This window comes from Salvelinus fontinalis, chromosome 7 (genome assembly GCF_029448725.1).
Source record: "Salvelinus fontinalis isolate EN_2023a chromosome 7, ASM2944872v1, whole genome shotgun sequence".
NCBI lineage: Eukaryota > Metazoa > Chordata > Actinopteri > Salmoniformes > Salmonidae > Salvelinus > Salvelinus fontinalis.
Window position 1 is genome coordinate 4,930,174 of NC_074671.1, and position 19,676 is coordinate 4,949,849.

General features: G+C 47.0%; 1 protein-coding gene and 1 long non-coding RNA gene across 2 annotated transcripts in view; one reads left to right on the forward strand and one right to left on the reverse strand.

Moving 5' to 3' along the window:
- Positions 1 to 3,345: 3,345 nt before the first annotated feature.
- Positions 3,346 to 7,872, reverse strand: LOC129858934 (uncharacterized). The gene is made up of 2 exons (XR_008760107.1): positions 6,504 to 7,872; positions 3,346 to 6,344 (listed from the first exon to the last, which is right to left on the reverse strand). It is a non-coding gene; the product is annotated as an uncharacterized LOC129858934 (long non-coding RNA).
- An 86-nt stretch (positions 7,873 to 7,958) lies between these two features.
- Positions 7,959 to 19,676, forward strand: part of LOC129858931 (junctophilin-1-like) — a 110,853-nt gene continuing 99,135 nt past the window's right edge. The window contains exons 1-3 of the mRNA XM_055928174.1: positions 7,959 to 8,077; positions 8,256 to 8,794; positions 14,138 to 14,906. Coding sequence (XP_055784149.1) covers positions 8,416 to 8,794; positions 14,138 to 14,906 — 1,148 coding nt within the window. The 5' untranslated portion in view covers positions 7,959 to 8,077; positions 8,256 to 8,415. The remainder of the gene's footprint in view (positions 8,078 to 8,255; positions 8,795 to 14,137; positions 14,907 to 19,676) is intronic.

Genomic DNA, 19,676 nt, shown 5'->3' on the forward strand with positions numbered 1-19,676 from the left:
AGCTAGGAGAGGGTTTGGTGAGGAATGTAGTTAGGAGAGGGTTTGGTGTGGAATGTAGTTAGGAGAGGGTTTGGTGAGGAATGTAACTAGGAGAGGCTTTTGGTGAGGAATGTAGTTAGGAGAGGGTTTGGTGAGGATTGTAACTAGGAGAGGGTTTGGTGAGGAATGTAACTCGGAGAGGGTTTGGTGAGGAATGTAACTCGGAGAGGGTTTGGTGAGGGATGTAACTAGGAGAGGGTTTGGTGAGGAATGTAGCTAGGAGAGGATTTTGGTGAGGAATGTAGTTAGGAGAGGGTTTGGTGAGGAATGTAGCTAGGAGAGGGTTTGGTGAGGAATGTAGTTAGGAGAGGGTTTGGTGTGGAATGTAGTTAGGAGAGGGTTTGGTGAGGAATGTAACTAGGAGAGGATTTTGGTGAGGAATGTAGTTAGGAGATGGTTTGGTGAGGAATGTAGCTAGGAGAGGATTTTGGTGAGGAATGTAGTTAGGAGATGGTTTGGTGAGGAATGTAGCTAGGAGAGGATTTTGGTGAGGAATGTAGTTAGGAGAGGGTCTGGTGATGAATGTAGCTCGGAGAGGGTTTGGTGAGGATTGTAACTAGGAGAGGGTTTGGTGATGAATGTAACTAGGAGATGGTTTGGTGATGAGTGTAGCTCGGAGAGGGTTTGGTGACAAATGTAACTAGGAGAATGTTTGGTGAGGAATGTAACTAGGAGAGGGTTTGGTGAGGAATGTAACTAGGAGAGGGTTTGGTGAGGAATGTAACTAGGAGAGGGTTTGGTGAGGAATGTAACTCGGAGAGGGTTTGGTGAGGGATGTAACTAGGAGAGGGTTTGGTGAGGAATGTAACTAGGAGAGGGTTTGGTGAGGAATGTAACTAGGAGAGGGTTTGGTGAGGAATGTAACTAGGAGAGGGTTTGGTGAGGGATGTAACTAGGAGAGGGTTTGGTGAGGAATGTAACTAGGAGAGGGTTTGGTGAGGAATGTAGCTAGGAGAGGGTTTGGTGAGGATTGTAACTAGGAGAGGGTTTGGTGAGGAATGTAACTCGGAGAGGGTTTGGTGAGGAATGTAACTCGGAGAGGGTTTGGTGAGGGATGTAACTAGGAGAGGGTTTGGTGAGGAATGTAGCTAGGAGAGGATTTTGGTGAGGAATGTAGTTAGGAGAGGGTTTGGTGAGGAATGTAGCTAGGAGAGGGTTTGGTGAGGAATGTAGTTAGGAGAGGGTTTGGTGTGGAATGTAGTTAGGAGAGGGTTTGGTGAGGAATGTAACTAGGAGAGGCTTTTGGTGAGGAATGTAGTTAGGAGATGGTTTGGTGAGGAATGTAGCTAGGAGAGGATTTTGGTGAGGAATGTAGTTAGGAGAGGGTCTGGTGATGAATGTAGCTCGGAGAGGGTTTGGTGAGGATTGTAACTAGGAGAGGGTTTGGTGATGAATGTAACTAGGAGATGGTTTGGTGATGAGTGTAGCTCGGAGAGGGTTTGGTGACAAATGTAACTAGGAGAATGTTTGGTGAGGAATGTAACTAGGAGAGGGTTTGGTGAGGAATGTAACTAGGAGAGGATTTGGTGAGGAATGTAACTAGGAGAGGGTTTGGTGAGGAATGTAACTCGGAGAGGGTTTGGTGAGGGATGTAACTAGTAGAGGGTATGGTGAGGAATGTAACTAGGAGAGGGTTTGGTGAGGAATGTAACTAGGAGAGGGTTCGGTGAGGAATGTAACTAGGAGAGGGTTTGGTGAGGGATGTAACTAGGAGAGGGTTTGGTGAGGAATGTAACTAGGAGAGGGTTTGGTGAGGAATGTAGCTAGGAGAGGGTTTGGTGAGGATTGTAACTAGGAGAGGGTTTGGTGAGGAATGTAACTCGGAGAGGGTTTGGTGAGGAATGTAACTCGGAGAGGGTTTGGTGAGGGATGTAACTAGGAGAGGGTTTGGTGAGGAATGTAGCTAGGAGAGGATTTTGGTGAGGAATGTAGTTAGGAGAGGGTTTGGTGAGGAATGTAGCTAGGAGAGGGTTTGGTGAGGAATGTAGTTAGGAGAGGGTTTGGTAAGGAATGTAGTTAGGAGAGGGTTTGGTGAGGAATGTAACTAGGAGAGGATTTTGGTGAGGAATGTAGTTAGGAGATGGTTTGGTGAGGAATGTAGCTAGGAGAGGATTTTGGTGAGGAATGTAGTTAGGAGATGGTTTGGTGAGGAATGTAGCTAGGAGAGGATTTTGGTGAGGAATGTAGTTAGGAGAGGGGTTGGTGAGGAATGTAGTTAGGAGAGGATTTTGGTGAGGAATGTAGTTAGGAGAGGGGTTGGTGAGGAATGTAACTAGGAGTGGGTTTGGTGAGGAATGTAACTTTGGTGAGGAAACACCACCACCTAGTGGCCAGGGGAATGTAGCTAGGACAGTTCAAATAGCTCTGATATTAGCTACAGATGTGGGATCTTAATTTGATCACTCTTTTGTTGCTAAAAAATGCAAACTCGTAGTTTATTTAAGGTTGGTGAAAGCTTCTAAAGTTGGTAATTTCCACATTAAAAAGTCAGACTTGATTTGCCTAACGAACAATGTTTAAACACCTTCAAAAAAGTTCCATTAATTACAATCCACATAATAGTTCACATTTCCTGTTGCTGCAGGATTGTTTTCCTGCTGTAGCAAACTGGCTCAAATTAAGATCCTACATCTGTAAGTAGAATACGTATTAAAGTCTTGTGAAATGTTATTCTTGGTTCGGTGTGTATTGGAACATATCTGGGATATGACAACGATAGACAGCTGCCTCTGATTGGGAACCACACCAGGCCAAACACAGAAATAGACAACCTAGACATACAATATAGAATGCCCACCCACATCACCCCCTGACCAAACTAAAACATAGAAACATACAAAGCAATCTATGGTCAGGGAGTGACATTCATACCAATTGAACATCATTTAAGTTTAGTTCGGGGAAGATTGGGAGGTTTCGGGGGAGGTTGAGTCTTGAAAATAAAAACCTGTGTTCTTTCCGAAACCGTTCAGGGCACTGAGGCATTTTCATTTTCATGACTCCACCTCCCCGCGGCTTAGCCTCCTTCACTATCACGTACTGATTCAAATGTTCCTTGTGTAATGTTGGATGTATATGGTTTGTTTATATTTTTATTTTATTTTAATGTTGTCCAAATGTGTGAAATACTCTCAGATGGTTCTCAATGCACTCTCACTTCTCGTTGCAAATCCTGTAACAACAACAAACTTCTATGACTGATTTGCAGATAACTATTATTCATTTGAAAGGAATTAATTTGCCTATCAGCTACTGTACAGGAGACACATCTGACTGGATTGGAACATGTGAAATGAAAAGAGAGACTTGATAGGTAAAGTGTTTATTAAAAGCAGAGGAGCTGCCATTCTTATCCACAAAAATCCACCTTTTCCACAGGATCAGATTGTTAAAGATTCTGAAGGTAGCTATGTGATTGTTACTGGTTTTCTTTACGGCGAGCGTTGTTCAGCAGGGATCAATTTATGCACCACATGAAAATTAAACGTCACAATCTGTCTACCTGGGGTTAAACTGTGACACTAATCAGGCCCTTTGAGGACTGGAGTAACAACAACTTTGCACCTGTACAGATAAGGAAGACTTTAGACAGATGGACGGACCTGCCAATATCACGTTTGGGTAGAATTAATTGAATTCAAATGAACGTTTCCCCCAGACTTTATCCTCTCCAGATGGTGCCATTATATATAATGAAAAATACTTTTAATGACCTCAAATAAATACCTCTCAGACTTCACGTGGTACAGAAAACGACCAAGGTTGAAAATTAGCGCACTGCAGCTACCATATAATTTAGGTGGCCTGGCACTATCTAATTTGCTATTTTATAACTGGGCATGTCATGCTCGCATAACTGCAGAATGGCTCAGAGATCAACATTGCTCTAATTGGGTCAGGCTCCTGCCTCACATCTACATAGTCATTAATCAGTGGTTATGACTGGCGACAGAAACTCAGTCAACACAGAAGTGAAAACATAACCCGATTCTCAACAGTACCTTTAAGATCCGGAGAGATATTTGCAAACACCTTCAGAGAAAGGATTACTTTTCGTCTCTGCTTAAAACTTCTTAGGGCTAGTTGTCCCCGCTGGCGGGACAACTTCCGGTGAAACTGGTGAGCAATTCAACAAAAAATCATAAAAATGATGGACATTATGGACACCACCAGGTGTCTCCCATTTGCCCCCATTATCCCCTGTGTACTTATACCTGTGTTTTTTGCCAGTTGGTCTGTTGCCAGTTGGTCTGTTGCCAGTTGGTCTGTTTTGTCAGGTCGTCCCAGCGTGTTTCCTGGTTTTCCTTACTCTCTAGTTTTTGTTTCTAGCTTTTCCGATTCTGACCTTTCTGCCTGCCCTGACCCTGACCCTGAGCCTGACCCTGAGCCTGCCTGCCGTTCTGTACCTGCCTGATTCTGACCTGGTTAATGAATTTCTGCCTGTCCTCGACCTTCCCTTTGCCTGCCCTCTGTGTTATCATAAATGATCTGAGCACTGAAACATCCGCGTCCTGTCTCTACATCTGGGTCATATCATGAGTCGTGATAGTATCTGCAAGTGAGACATTTTATAGAATCCAAGATGGTGCTCCCCCACAGAACCCAATACGAACCCCAGCGGACAATCTCCTGTTGAAAGCTAAAAGACCGTAACAAATATTTTTTTTCATGTTATGCTGCTATACACAAGTCATTCAAGTGCTCTGATTAGATTATGGGAAACAGAGCTGGGAAGAGGCCCAGAAATTACAAATTGGACAAAGGCTGTGCTCGAAGCAAGACAACTAATCACCTGCAACAAGGTGAAATATATGTAATATAAGATTCTGCCAAGAGTTCATAGGACCCCCATTATATGTAATAACTGGGTTCATAGGACCCCCATTATATGTACCAGTACTGAGTATGGATAACTAGGTTATATACACAGGGTACCAGTACTGAGTAATGATAACTAGGCTATATACACAGGGTACTAGTACTGAGTAATGATAACTAGGTTATATACACAGGGTACCAGTACTGAGTAATGATAACTAGAATATATACACAGGGTACCAGTACTGAGTCAATGATAACTAGGTTATATACACAGGGTACCAGTAATGATAACTAGGTTATATACACAGGGTACCAGTACTGAGTCAATTAGTAATGATAACTAGGCTATATACACAGGGTACCAGTACTGAGTAATGATAACTAGGTTATATACACAGGGTACCAGTACTGAGTAATGATAACTAGGCTATATACACAGGGTACCAGTACTGAGTAATGATAACTAGGAGGGGTACCACGACTGAGGGTACCAGTACTGAGTCCATATGTAGAGGTACGAGGTAATGAAGGTAGATATAGTACATATACTGTTGGTAGGAATAAAGTGACTCGGCAGCACCATAGATAATAAACCGTAACAGTAACACATGGGTAGAGTCAAAACATATAGTGCAGAAGGGTCAATACAGATAGTGCTGGTAGCTATTTAACTAACTATTTAACTAACTATTTAACTAACTATTTAACTAACTATTTAGCAGTCTTATGTCTTGTGGGTAGAAGCTGTTCAGGGTCCTGTTGGTACCACATTTGGTGCATCGGTACTGCTTGCATTCGGTAGCAGAGAGAACAGTCTAGGACTTGAGTGGCTGGAGTCTTTTACCATTTCTGGGGGCCTTCCTCTGACACAGCTTGGTATAGGGCTCCTAGATGGTAGGGAACTTGGACCCAGTGACGTACTGGGTCCGTATGCATTACCCTCTGTAATGCCTTGCAGTCGGATGTAAAACAGTTGCCACACCACGTGGAGACGCAGCCGGTCAAGATGCTCTCGATGGTGCAGCTGTAGAACTTTTTGAGGATCTGAGGGCCCATGCCAAATCTCTTCAGTCTCCTGAGGAGGAAGAGGTTGGGGTTTCTGTACCCTCTTTCACTACTGTGTTGGTGTGTGTGGACCATGATAGATCCTTAGTGATGTGGACGTCACAGGAGGCTGTTGAGGGGAGGGCGGCTCATGCATAATGGCTGGAACGGACTGAATGGAACGGCATCAAACACATGGAAACCATGGAAACCGTGAGTTTGATGTTTGATGTATGTGATACCGTTCCACTGATTCCGCTCCAGCCATTACCACGAGCCCGTCCTCCCCAATTAAGATGTCACCAACCTCCTGTGGTGGACACCAAGGAACTTCAAACTTTCCACTTGCTCCAGTACAGCCCCCCTCTATGTTAATGGGAGCGTGCTCAGCCATCTGTTTCCTGTAGTCCACCATCAGCTCCTTTTGTCTTGCTGACAATCTAAACCAACAAAATGTCAACAATTATTGATTGATTTCTAGTTCTTGCAAGCATTATTTCTTGCATAAGGGGTTCGTGAACAAAAAAAAATGGTAAATCTAGAAATCAGTGTTGTTTTGAATAGCATGTTGATAAACGTAGCATAGTTACGTAACTCACCGCCTGATAGGCTGCCCTTGAGGAGCTGTCCATGGCGGATCTTCTGAAACCGCATGGTGCTGAAACACTCACCTTCTGATAATTGAAGGACCGTGTCCAATCATACAATGTCAGTTTGGATGGTGTGGCCTTGGTGCTTTCAGTGACAACTCGGCTCTCTTGCTTTACCTCCTGAACGTAACCCGCGTTGATGAGGATTTATTTCTCATGCTGAGAATCAGCGCTATTTTCCTCCGACGCCATTTTAGCTATCTGTCGCTGTGTTGCGTTTGGGACTTAATCCAGGCGTCCGCTCGCTGCCTCATCGGACGGCATCAAACCCCTCTGAGATTCATCATTGATGCTGAATGAATAAGAGATTTACATTTCACATTTTTGGGGCAGTTTGCTGAAGCAAACTTATCTAACTTATCTTATCCAGAGCGACCTATGAATGAACATCGTTCCTCTCAAACGATCGCAACTTCCGAGTAGGCTATGTAATGACTATATAGCCTATTATGTAAACCTGTGTTGTTGAAGCCCTGTTTGGTTATACTGTAGGTTATGCAACGTATACTATTTGATTAGTTTTTTTTCTACGCGTCTAATAAAATAGCAAGAAAAACGTGTTCCAGAAAGTGGACTGTCATTTTTGATAAATCCTCGCTTGAGGTTGTTAGAGTCCACCCCATACAGAAGTCCTATGCGTATTAAACTCCGTTCTGTAACAAGTGTGTCACCCATTGCTTCCAGCCACCAGCAGAGGTCACTGTTAGTCTATCCATTCCCTTTGTCCAATCTGTCGAGCTCTTTGATTTGTGATATTGTCAGTTAGTGTAATGACTAAATTAATAGTTTCCATTCCATGGAAGTCAATATATTTTCATCATGTCCAAACTGATTGATTAATCACGTTGTGTAGAATTATATCGTTATATTGACCTCGTTACATTTCAAATGGCAGAAATTACACTGGAGGCTGTTCTTTAAAGGGTACAATTCTAGGTTGAGGAATGTAATAACGTGACTTAAATACACCTTTTACAAAAGAAAAGTAAGCAGTAGCATAAAATACAACAACGATATGGCATATTAATGTCTTTTTTTTTCTTTCAATGAAACATTTTGAGAGCTTCAGCAATCTTACTGTGACTACATCGGACATTTATATTTGATCCCCGTGTTCACTCACACCTCCTAAATAGCCCTTCCGTACAGAGAACACACCTGTGCGAGGAAGGAGGCGCGCGTTTTAAAAAAAAAAGTCCTGGCACCACCACCGGTTGCGGGCGGCGTCAGCAGCAGGTTGCGTCGCGGTAAAGTTGCAGTGGCTATCTGACGGTTGGGTCCGCTATTTGAACTATGATTTAGTGGTGAACAGCGGCACGTAATTCAGATGGCTCGAGTGCATCCACCCTCATAATTAGCTGAGGGGGCGGTGGTGGTGGGAGGTTCTACTGGCGTGACGCAGCAATTGGCTGTGTCTTTCTTGTTCAGCGACTCGATGCTTCTCTCTCTCTCCCTCTGTGTGATCAGTGGGTGAGAGGGGGGACGGAGCTATCACACAGCGGAGGATACAGCGTGCGCCTCCGGTAAATTACACTTCCCTCCCCATTCATACCCCCACACTCACACACACACACACACACACTAATCACATCACACACTCTTTTCTCTTTACATATCAACCTCTTGGAACACACACACTACCCATGACCACCTCCACCATCATCACTGTTTTTTGTTTATTTTTACTTCTTGTGCAAACAGAGTCATCCTCTCGTTGGCTCATCTCACTGTTTTCTCCACCTCTCCGTTCCCTGCTGGATCCCTTCTGGGTGGTGGAGGGGGGGGGTGGTTAATTAATAACACGACACCATTGAGTCAGCCTACGGCCGTAGAGTTCTGCTCCATTTCTCGGCTGTTCTGAATGACGGGCGGACGGTTCGACTTCGACGATGGAGGAACATACTGCGGAGGGTGGGAGGACGGCAAAGCCCACGGACATGGCATCTGTACCGGGCCAAAAGGCCAGGGCGAGTACGCCGGCTCCTGGTCGCACGGCTTTGAGATAGTGGGGGTGTACACCTGGCCCAGCGGGAATACGTACCACGGCTACTGGTCCCAGGGGAAGCGGCATGGACTTGGGGTCGAAACCAAAGGGAAGTGGACTTACCGTGGCGAGTGGAGCCACGGATTCAAGGGTCGCTATGGACTCCGACAGAGTCACAACACACCTGCCCGGTACGATGGGACGTGGAGTAACGGGCTACAGGACGGGTATGGGATCGAGACCTATGGTGACGGTGGTAAGATATACCATTATACTGTTATACCGGATTGGCATGTTGTTGTTTTTTGGGGGGGGGGGGGGGGGGGATATTGTGTGTGTCTCTTTAAACCGTGAACCAGTGCGATCTGTCGTGATGTGTTGTGGTTTGGCGTGCGAAAAGGTTCACGAAGAGACAGAACGGAGATGTGACTGTCTATAGCGTTGGTTTATTATAGCGTTATTATAGAGATAATACCGGATTGTAACTTTTCACATTTATACAGATTTGTGGATTTTTGACTTTAGCTCCATTACGCGCAAAGGGAACATGTTCGTCACCGTGCGCCATAACATATTTTATTAGCGTCCATAATAAGTAGCTTCCACTCGATCATTTTGATTGATTGATTGACGACATATTCAATGTGTTACTTATCGAAGCATCAGTTCATCATTTAAAACGCTGCGTGGGCTCTCTCTCTCTCTCTCTCTCTCTCTCTCTCTCTCTCTCTCTCTCTCTCTCTCTCACTCTCTCTCTCTCTCTCTCGCTCTCTCTCTCTCTCTCAGACTATTAGTTGCCCGTGTTATTCCGTGACCAGCAACTCGCGTTTTCAGCCATTGATTTATACTGCACATGTGACAGTAACAGTAACAGTGTACTCAGGGTGATGGAAGGTAGAGAGATAGAGAGAGTTTGTGTGTGTGTGTGTGTGTGTTTGGAATGGGTCAAATCAGGTCAAAGAGCGTGTTCAGAGCAACTATGTCCTAGCAGTATCTACCACCCTGATGGGTCAGTTGAAGTCCTAGCAGTATCTACCACCGTGAGGGGTCAGTTGAAGTCCTAGCAGTATCTACCACCCTGATGGGTCAGTTGAAGTCCTAGCAGTATCTACCACCCTGATGGGTCAGTTGAAGTCCTAGCAGTATCTACCACCCTGATGGGTCAGTTGAAGTCCTAGCAGTATCTACCACCCTGAGGGGTCAGTTGAAGTCCTAGCAGTATCTACCACCCTGATGGGTCAGTTGATGTCCTAGCAGTATCTACCACCCTGATGGGTCAGTTGATGTCCTAGCAGTATCTACCACCCTGAGGGGTCAGTTGATGTCCTAGCAGTATCTAACACCCTGATGGGTCAGTTGAAGTCCTAGCAGTATCTACCACCCTGATGGGTCAGTTGAAGTCCTAGCAGTATCTACCACCCTGATGGGTCAGTTGAAGTCCTAGCAGTATCTACCACCCTGATGGGTCAGTTGAAGTCCTAGCAGTAACTACCACCCTGTTGGGTCAGTTGAAGTCCTAGCAGTATCTACCACCTTGATGGGTCAGTTGAAGTCCTAGCAGTATCTACCACCCTGATGGGTCAGTTGAAGTCTTAGCAGTATCTACCACCCTGATGGGTCAGTTGAAGTCCTAGCAGTGTCTACCACCCTGATGGGTCAGTTGAAGTCCTAGCAGTATCTACCACCCTGATGGGTCAGTTGATGTCCTAGCAGTATCTACCACCCTGATGGGTCAGTTGAAGTCCTAGCAGTATCTACCACCCTGATGGGTCAGTTGAAGTCCTAGCAGTATCTACCACCCTGATGGGTCAGTTGATGTCCTAGCAGTATCTACCACCCTAATGGGTCAGTTGATGTCCTAGCAGTATCTACCACCCTGATGGGTCAGTTGAAGTCCTAGCAGTATCTACCACCCTGATGGGTCAGTTGAAGTCCTAGCAGTATCTACCACCCTGAGGGGTCAGTTGAAGTCCTAGCAGTATCTACCACCCTGATGGGTCAGTTGAAGTCCTAGCAGTATCTACCACCCTGATGGGTCAGTTGAAGTCCTAGCAGTATCTACCACCCTGAGGGGTCAGTTGAAGTCCTAGCAGTATCTATCACCCTGATGGGTCAGTTGAAGTCCTAGCAGTATCTACCACCCTGATGGGTCAGTTGAAGTCCTAGCAGTATCTACCACCGTGAGGGGTCAGTTGAAGTCCTAGCAGTATCTACCACCCTGATGGGTCAGTTGAAGTCCTAGCAGTATCTACCACCCTGATGGGTCAGTTGAAGTCCTAGCAGTATCTATCACCCTGATGGGTCAGTTGAAGTCCTAGCAGTATCTACCACCCTGATGGGTCAGTTGAAGTCCTAGCAGTATCTACCACCCGGATGGGTCAGTTGAAGTCCTAGCAGTATCTACCACCCTGATGGGTCAGTTGAAGTCCTAGCAGTATCTACCACCCTGATGGGTCAGTTGAAGTCCTAGCAGTGTCTACCACCCTGATGGGTCAGTTGAAGTCCTAGCAGTGTCTACCACCCTGATGGGTCAGTTGAAGTCCTAGCAGTATCTACCACCCTGATGGGTCAGTTGAAGTCCTAGCAGTATCTACCACCCTGATGGGTCAGTTGAAGTCCTAGCAGTATCTACCACCCTGATGGGTCAGTTGAAGTCCTAGCAGTATCTACCACCCTGATGGGTCAGTTGATGTCCTAGCAGTATCTACCACCCTGATGGGTCAGTTGAAGTCCTAGCAGTATCTACCACCCTGATGGGTCAGTTGAAGTCCTAGCAGTATCTACCACCCTGATGGGTCAGTTGAAGTCCTAGCAGTATCTATCACCCTGATGGGTCAGTTGAAGTCCTAGCAGTATCTACCACTCATTAAGTGTCCTTAATGTTTTGTACACTCAGTGCACCATCAATTGCATGCATTTATGAATCCCTTTTAACATCAGCAGATTTAAACAAAATATAAATAATTTACAAGCCGCTGATGTAGTAGGTTTAAGGGTATCTATCCACCCATTATGACCTAAATACTCATTGGCTGAGTCCAAATTCCCTTCATAGTGCACTACTTTTGACCAGAGACCTAAAAGTTAGTGTACACTTTAAAAAAAAATTCTTTATTATGTCAGTTCAGAACAAATTCATATTTATAATGACAGCCTATTGGGGAACAGTGGGTTAACTGCCTTGTTCAGGGCCTGAACGACAGATTTGTTTACCTTGTCAGCTCGGGGATTCAATCTAGCAATGTTTTAGTTACAACACTCTAACCACTAGGCTACCTGCAGCCACCTACACTCTAACCACTAGTCTACCTGCCAACTCTACACTCTAACCACTAGTCTACCTGCCGCCCCTACACTCTAACCACTAGTCTACCTGCCGCCCCTACACTCTAACCACTAGTCTACCTGCCGCCCCTACACTCTAACCACTAGACTACCTGCCATCTCTACACTCTAACCACTAGGCTACCTGCCACCTGCCAACTCTACACTCTAACCACTAGGCTACCTGCCCCCTCTACACTCTAACCACTAGGCTACCTGCCGCCCCTACACTCTAACCACTAGACTACCTGCCGCCCCTACACTCTAACCACTAGGCTACCTGCCCCCTCTACATTATAACCACTAGGCTACCTGCCGCCCCTACACTATAACCACTAGGCTACCTGCCCCCTCTACACTATAACCACTAGGCTACCTGCCCCCTCTACACTATAACCACTAGGCTACCTGCCCCCTCTACACTATAACCACTAGGCTACCTGCCCCCTCTACACTATAACCACTAGGCTACCTGCCGCCCCTACACTATAACCACTAGGCTACCTGCCCCCTCTACACTATAACCACTAGGCTACCTGCCCCCTCTACACTATAACCACTAGGCTACCTGCCGCCCCTACACTCTAACCACTAGGCTACCTGCCGCCCCTACACTCTAACCACTAGGCTACCTGCCACCTCTACACTCTAACCACTAGGCTACCTGCCGCCCCTACACTCTAACCACTAGGCTACCTGCCGCCCCTACACTCTAACCACTAGGCTACCTGCCGCCCCTACACTCTAACCACTAGGCTACCTGCCACCCCTACACTCTAACCACTAGGCTACCTGCCACCTCTACACTCTAACCACTAGGCTACCTGCAGCCACCTACACTCTAACCACTAGGCTACCTGCCACCTCTACACTCTATCCACTAGGCTACCTGCCACCTCTACACTCTAACCACTAGGCTACCTGCCACCTCTACACTCTAACCACAAGGCTACCTGCCACCTCTACACTCTAACCACTAGGCTACCTGCCCCCTCTACACTCTAACCACTAGGCTACCTGCCACCTCTACACTCTAACCACTAGGCTACCTGCCACCTCTACACTCTAACCACTAGGCTACCTGCCCCCTCTACACTCTAACCACTAGGCTACCTGCCACCTCTACACTCTAACCACTAGGCTACCTGCCACCTCTACACTCTAACCACTAGACTACCTGCCGCCTCTACACTCTAACCACTAGGCTACCTGCCAATGTATGGACGCTGCCCGAAATGGCACCCTATTCCCTATTTAGTGTACTACTTTTTGACCACCGCACATAGAGCTCTGTTAAAAATAGGGAACTATGTAGGGGATAGTGTGCTATTTGGGATGCATTATGTTTCTGCAGATTCCCATTGTTCTGTCTGAACTATAATGATGTAGGGTTTCCTTCCCGTCTAATCAATGTCTCAGTATGTAATGATATCTAGGATACCAGGTGGGTTACCTTTCCGTCTAATCAATGTCTCAGTATGTAATGATATCTATGATACCAGGTGGGTTACCTTCCCATCTAATCAATGTCTCAGTATGTAATGATATCTATGATACCAGGTGGGTTTCCTTTCCATCTAATCAATGTCTCAGTATGTAATGATATCTAGGATACCAGGTGGGTTACCTTTCCGTCTAATCAATGTCTCAGTATGTAATGATATCTAGGATACCAGGTGGGTTACCTTTCCGTCTAATCAATGTCTCAGTATGTAATGATATCTATGATACCAGGTGGGTTACCTTCCCAGCTAATCAATGTCTCAGTAACTAATAATATCTATGATACCAGGTGGGTTACCTTCCCATCTAATCAATGTCTCAGTATGTAATGATATCTATGATACCAGGTGGGTTACCTTCCCATCTAATCAATGTCTCAGTATGTAATGATATCTATGATACCAGGTGGGTTACCTTCCCATCTAATCAATGTCTCAGTATGTAATGATATCTATGATACCAGGTGGGTTACCTAACCAGCTAATCAATGTCTCAGTAACTAATAATATCTATGATACCAGGTGGGTTACCTTCCCATCTAATCAATGTCTAATGAGCTTGATGTTGTTGTAGGACATTAGTATCCTAATTGAGAGCGTTGGGCCAGTTTCTCTCTGTGCCTTATATTGTGGCTTTTAGTCAATACTGTTAAGATCATTCAATCAACCGACCGACCAACCAACCAATCGATCAACCCACCCACCAACCAATCAACCAATCAATCAGTCAATCAATCTATTCACCCCCATCTCTACTGTCCTCTCTCCTCCAGGTACATACCAGGGCCAGTGGATGGGCGGGATGCGGCATGGATACGGCGTGCGCCAGAGTGTTCCCTACGGCATGGCAACGGTGATCCGTTCTCCGCTCCGTACCTCTCTAGCGTCCCTACGCTCCGAGCAGAGCAATGGTACCGTGCTCCAGGACCTCTCGGGTGACACACCCACCGGCGGCCGCGGCGGGTTTGTCCTCAACTTCCACTCGGACAGCGAGGTGGTCACCGGGAAGAAGAAGGGTCTGTTCCGCCGCGGGTCGCTGTTTGGGAGCCTCCGTCGGCTCCACAAGTCCGAATCGAAGTCGTCCATCTCCAGCAAGAGGAGTTCGGCGCGCAGCGACGCCGCTATGAGCCGCATCAGCTCCTCCGACGCAGACGCCAACTCCACCATCTCCCTGGGCGACGGAGAGCTGCCGGAAGAGGACCTGCTATTGGAGGATCACGTGGACGCCACCACCACCGAGACATACATGGGGGAGTGGAAGAACGACAAGCGCAACGGGTTCGGCGTCAGCGAACGTTCCAACGGGATGAAGTACGAGGGGGAGTGGCTGAACAACAAGCGCCACGGTTACGGCTGCACCACCTTCCCCGAGGGGAACAAGGAAGAAGGGAAGTACAAGAATAACGTGCTGGTGCGTGGAATAAGGAAGCAGTTGATCCCTCTAAAGAACCCCAAAACCAAAGAGAAGGTGGACCGGGCCGTGGAGGGGGCGCGGAGGGCAGCGGCCATCTCCAGGACGAAGGTGGAAATAGCAGCTTCCAGGTAGGTTGGTGAGGTGTGTGTGTGTGTGTGTGTGTGTGTGTGTGTGTGTGTGTGTGTGTGTGTGTGTGTGTGCGCGTGCGTGTGTGTGTGTGTGTGTGTGTGTGTGTGTGTGTGTGTGTGTGTATGAGAGAGACAGAGTGAGAGACAGAATATGTGTATGATGGAATGTGTGTTACACCTGTAAATTCACACACTAGTATACGGCATTCAAATCCGCAAGATCAAAGGCCCTTCCTACACTCCCTGTGTGCCTGGTATGACTGGTATGACTGGTATGACTGGTATGACTGGTATGACTGGTATGACTGGTATGACTGGTATGGCTGGTATGACTGGTATGGCTGGTATGACTGGTATGGCTGGTATGACTGGTATGACTGGTATGACTGGTGTGGCTGGTATGACTGGTATGACTGGTATGACTGGTATGACTGGTATGACTGGTATGGCTGGTATGACTGGTATGGCTGGTATGACTGGTATGACTGGTATGACTGGTATGACTGGTATGACTGGTATGCCTGGTATGACTGGTATGACTGGTATGACTGGTATGACTGGTATGACTGGTATGGCTGGTGTGCCTGGTATGACTGGTATGACTGGTGTGGCTGGTATGACTGGTATGACTGGTATGACTGGTGTGGCTGGTATGACTGGTATGACTGGTATGACTGGTATGACTGGTATGACTGGTATGGCTGGTATGGCTGGTATGGCTGGTATGACTGGTATGACTGGTATGCCTGGTATGACTGGTATGACTGGTATGACTGGTATGGCTGGTATGCCTGGTATGACTGGTATGCCTGGTATGACTGGTATGCCTGGTATGACTGGTATGACTGGTATGCCTGGTATGACTGGTATGACTGGTATGGCTGTGCAACCAGCTAACGGAGTGTTACTGCGTAACTCCTGGCTCTTTCTGTGGAGCATTACACTATGGATCTCCAGTTGGATGGTTCAGCTCAGTTGTGATTGAAGTGTGACAAGAGACAGTGGACCCTAAAGTTGATTCGTCATCGTCGCTGCTTTTCAAATCAAATCAAAATGGAATTGTATTAGTCACTTACTTACGAGCCCCTAACCAACAATGAAGTTTAAAAAAATAAATAAAATAAGAACAAGAATAAGAAAATAAAAAGTAACAAGTTATTAATGAGCAGCAGTAAAATAACAATAGTGAGACTATATACAGGGGGATGCCGGTACAGAGTCAATGTGCGGGGGGCACCGGTTAGTCGAGGTAATATGTACATGTAGGTAGAGTTATTAAAGTGACTATGCCTAGATGATAACAACAGAGAGTAGCAGCGGTACGCACTACCCGTACTACCCTCTGTAGTGCCTTGCGGTCGGAGGCCGAGCAGTTGCTGTACCAGGCAGTGATGCAACCAGTCAGGATGCTCTCGATGGTGCAGCTGTAGAACCTTTTGAGGATCTGAGGACCCATGTCAAATCTTTTCAGTCTCCTGAGGGGGAATAGGTTTTGTCGTGCCCTCTTTACGACTGTCTTGGTGTGTTTGGACCATGTTAGTTTGTTGGTGATGAGAACACCAAGGAACTTGAAGCTCTCAACTTGCTCCACTGCAGCCCCGTCGATGAGAATGGGGGTGTGCTCGGTCCTCCTTGTCCTGTAGTCCACAATCATCTCCTTTGTCTTGATCACGTTGAGGGAGAGGTTGTTATTCTGGCACCACACAGCCAGGTCTCTGACCTCCTCCCTATAGGCTGTCTTGTCGTTGTCAGTGATCAGGCCTACCACTGTTGTCAACTGCAAACTTAATGATGGTGTTGGAGTCGTGCCTGGCCGTGCAGTCATGAGTGAACAGGGAGTACAGGAGGGGACTTAGCACGCACCCTGAGGGGCCCCTGTGTTGAGGATCAGCGTGGCGGATGTGTTGTTACCTACCCTCACCACCTGGGGGCGGCCCGTCAGGAAGTCTAGGATCCAGTTGCAGAGGGAGGTGATTAGTCCCAGGGTCCTTAGCTTAGTGATGAGCTTTGAGGGTACTATGGTGTTGAACACTGAGCTGTAGTCAATGAACAGCATTCTCACATAGGTGTTCCTTTTGTCCAGGTGAGAAAGGGCAGTGTGGAGTGCTATAGAGAATGCATCATCTGTGGATCTGTTGGGGCGGTATGAGAATTGAAGTGGGTCTAGGGTTTCTGGGATGATGGTGTTGATGTGAGCCATGACCAGCCTTTCAAAGCACTTCATGGCTACAGACGTGAGTGCTACGGGTCGGTAGTCATTTAGGCAGGTTACCTTGGTGTTCTTGGGCACAGGGACTATGGTGGTCTGCTTGAAACAGGTTGGTATTAGACTGGGTCAGGGAGAGGTTGAAAATGTCACGGAAGACACCTGCCAGTTTTGTGTGACGCCACCAGTTTATTGCTGCTTGTCCTGGACATTTATGATCCGCCTTCAGTGTGTCTGTGTGTGTGTGTGTGTGTGTGTGTGTGTGTGTGTGTGTGTGTGTGTGTGTGTGTGAGTGTGAGTGTGAGTGTGAGTGTGAGTGTGAGTGTGTGTGAGTGTGTGAGTGTGTGTGAGTGTGTGTGAGTGTGTGAGTGTGTGAGTGAGTGTGAGTGTGAGTGTGTGAGTGTGAGTGTGAGTGAGTGAGTGAGTGAGTGAGTGTGTGTCTGTCTGTGTGTGTGTCTGTGTGTGTGTGTGTGTGTGTGTGTGTGTGTGTGTGTGTGTGTGTGTGTGTGTGTGTGTGTGTGTGTGTGTGTGTGTGTGTGTGTGTGTGTGTGCGTGCGTGCTCTCTGTGATCTCTACTCTCTGTCCATATCTCAGATGCTCCCAGAGCAGGTCAGCCTGTACAGTGTGTAATAATGACATACCGTGACGATGGCCACGCTCCGCCAAGCACCCAGCACTGTTCTGATCAGGCATCATGGGGGGATCGGGTGAACTGATTATCATAGTGGGTGCCACTTCCCTATATCCCAAATGGCAACCTATTCCCTATGGGCTCTGGTCTAAAGTAGTGCACTATATAGGGAATAGGGTGCCATAGGGTTCTGGTCTAGAGTAGTGCACTATATAGGGAATAGGGTGCCATAGGGCTCTGGTCTAAAGTAGTGCACTATATAGGGAATAGGGTGCCATAGGGCTCTGGTCTAAAGTAGTGCACTATATAGGGAATAGGGTGCCATAGGGTTCTGGTCTAGAGTAGTGCACTATATAGGGAATAGTGTGCCATAGGGCTCTGGTCTAAAGTAGTGCACTATATAGGGAATAGGGTTCCATAGGGCTCTGGTCTAAAGTAGTGCACTATATAGGGAATAGGGTGCCTTTTAGGATGGATCCAAATGTGTTCCCCTCAGAAGACTGATTGCTGTTTAATAATTAGGTGCAGCATAAAGTTGTGTCATCACAAACCTAGTTCAACGTTAGTAACATTTTCCACAGACAAATCTTTCACAGTCATCTTGTCAGTCATCTCAGACACCCGGAACTGAAATCACGCGTAATTTGCATCAGGTGCTCAATTTGTTTCCTGTTCACCCTGCTACAATCTAGCAGGAAGTGACAGCGCAGGTGCATCAAAGCTGGGGTAGAGGGAATGAAAAACAGATTCTATCTCCAGGCCATCCGATTGTTAAACAGTAAACATGAGCTAGCCACCGCCTAGTACCCTGCCCTGAACCTTAGATACTGTTACTAGCCGACTACCACCCGGTACTCACCCCTGAACCTTAGATACTGTTACTAGCCGACTACCACCCGGTACTCAACCCTGAACCTTAGAGACTGTTACTAGCCTGCTACCACCCGGTACTCAATCCTGAACCTTAGAGACTGTTACTAGCCTGCTACCACCCGGTACTCAACCCTGAACCTTAGAGACTGTTACTAGCCTGCTACCACCCGGTACTCAATCCTGAACCTTAGAGACTGTTACTAGCCTGCTACCACCCGGTACTCAACCCTGAACCTTAGAGACTGTTACTAGCCTGCTACCACCCGGTACTCAACCCTGCACCTTAGAGACTATTACTAGCCTGCTACCACCCGGTACTCAATCCTGAACCTTAGAGACTGTTACTAGCCTGCTACCACCCGGTACTCAACCCTGAACCTTAGATACTGTCACTAGCCAACTACCACCCGGTACTCAACCCTGCACCTTAGATACTGTTACTAGCCTGCTACCACCCGGTACTCTACCCTGCACCCTAGAGACTGTTACTAGCTGGCTACCACCCGGTACTCAACCCTGAACCTTAGAGACTGTTACTAGCCGACTACCACCCGGTACTCAACCCTGCACCTTAGAGACTGTTACTAGCCTGCTACCACCCGGTACTCAACCCTGAACCTTAGACACTGTTACTAGCCTGCTACCACCCGGTACTCAGCCCTGCACCTTAGATACTGTTACTAGCCTGCTACCACCCGGTACTCATACCTGAACCTTAGAGACTGTTACTAGCCTGCTACCACCCGGTACTCTACCCTGAACCTTAGATACTGTTACTAGCCAACTACCACCCGGTACTCAACCCTGCACCTTAGAGACTGTTACTAGCCTGCTACCACCCGGTACTCTACCCTGAACCTTAGTTACTGTTAATAGCCTGCTACCACCCGGTACTCTACCCTGCACCTTAGTTACTGTTACTAGCCAACTACCACCCGGTACTCTACCCTGCACCTTAGTTACTGTTACTAGCCTGCTACCACCTGGTACTCTACCCTGCACCTTAGTTACTGTTACTAGCCAACTACCACCCGGTACTCTACCCTGCACCTTAGTTACT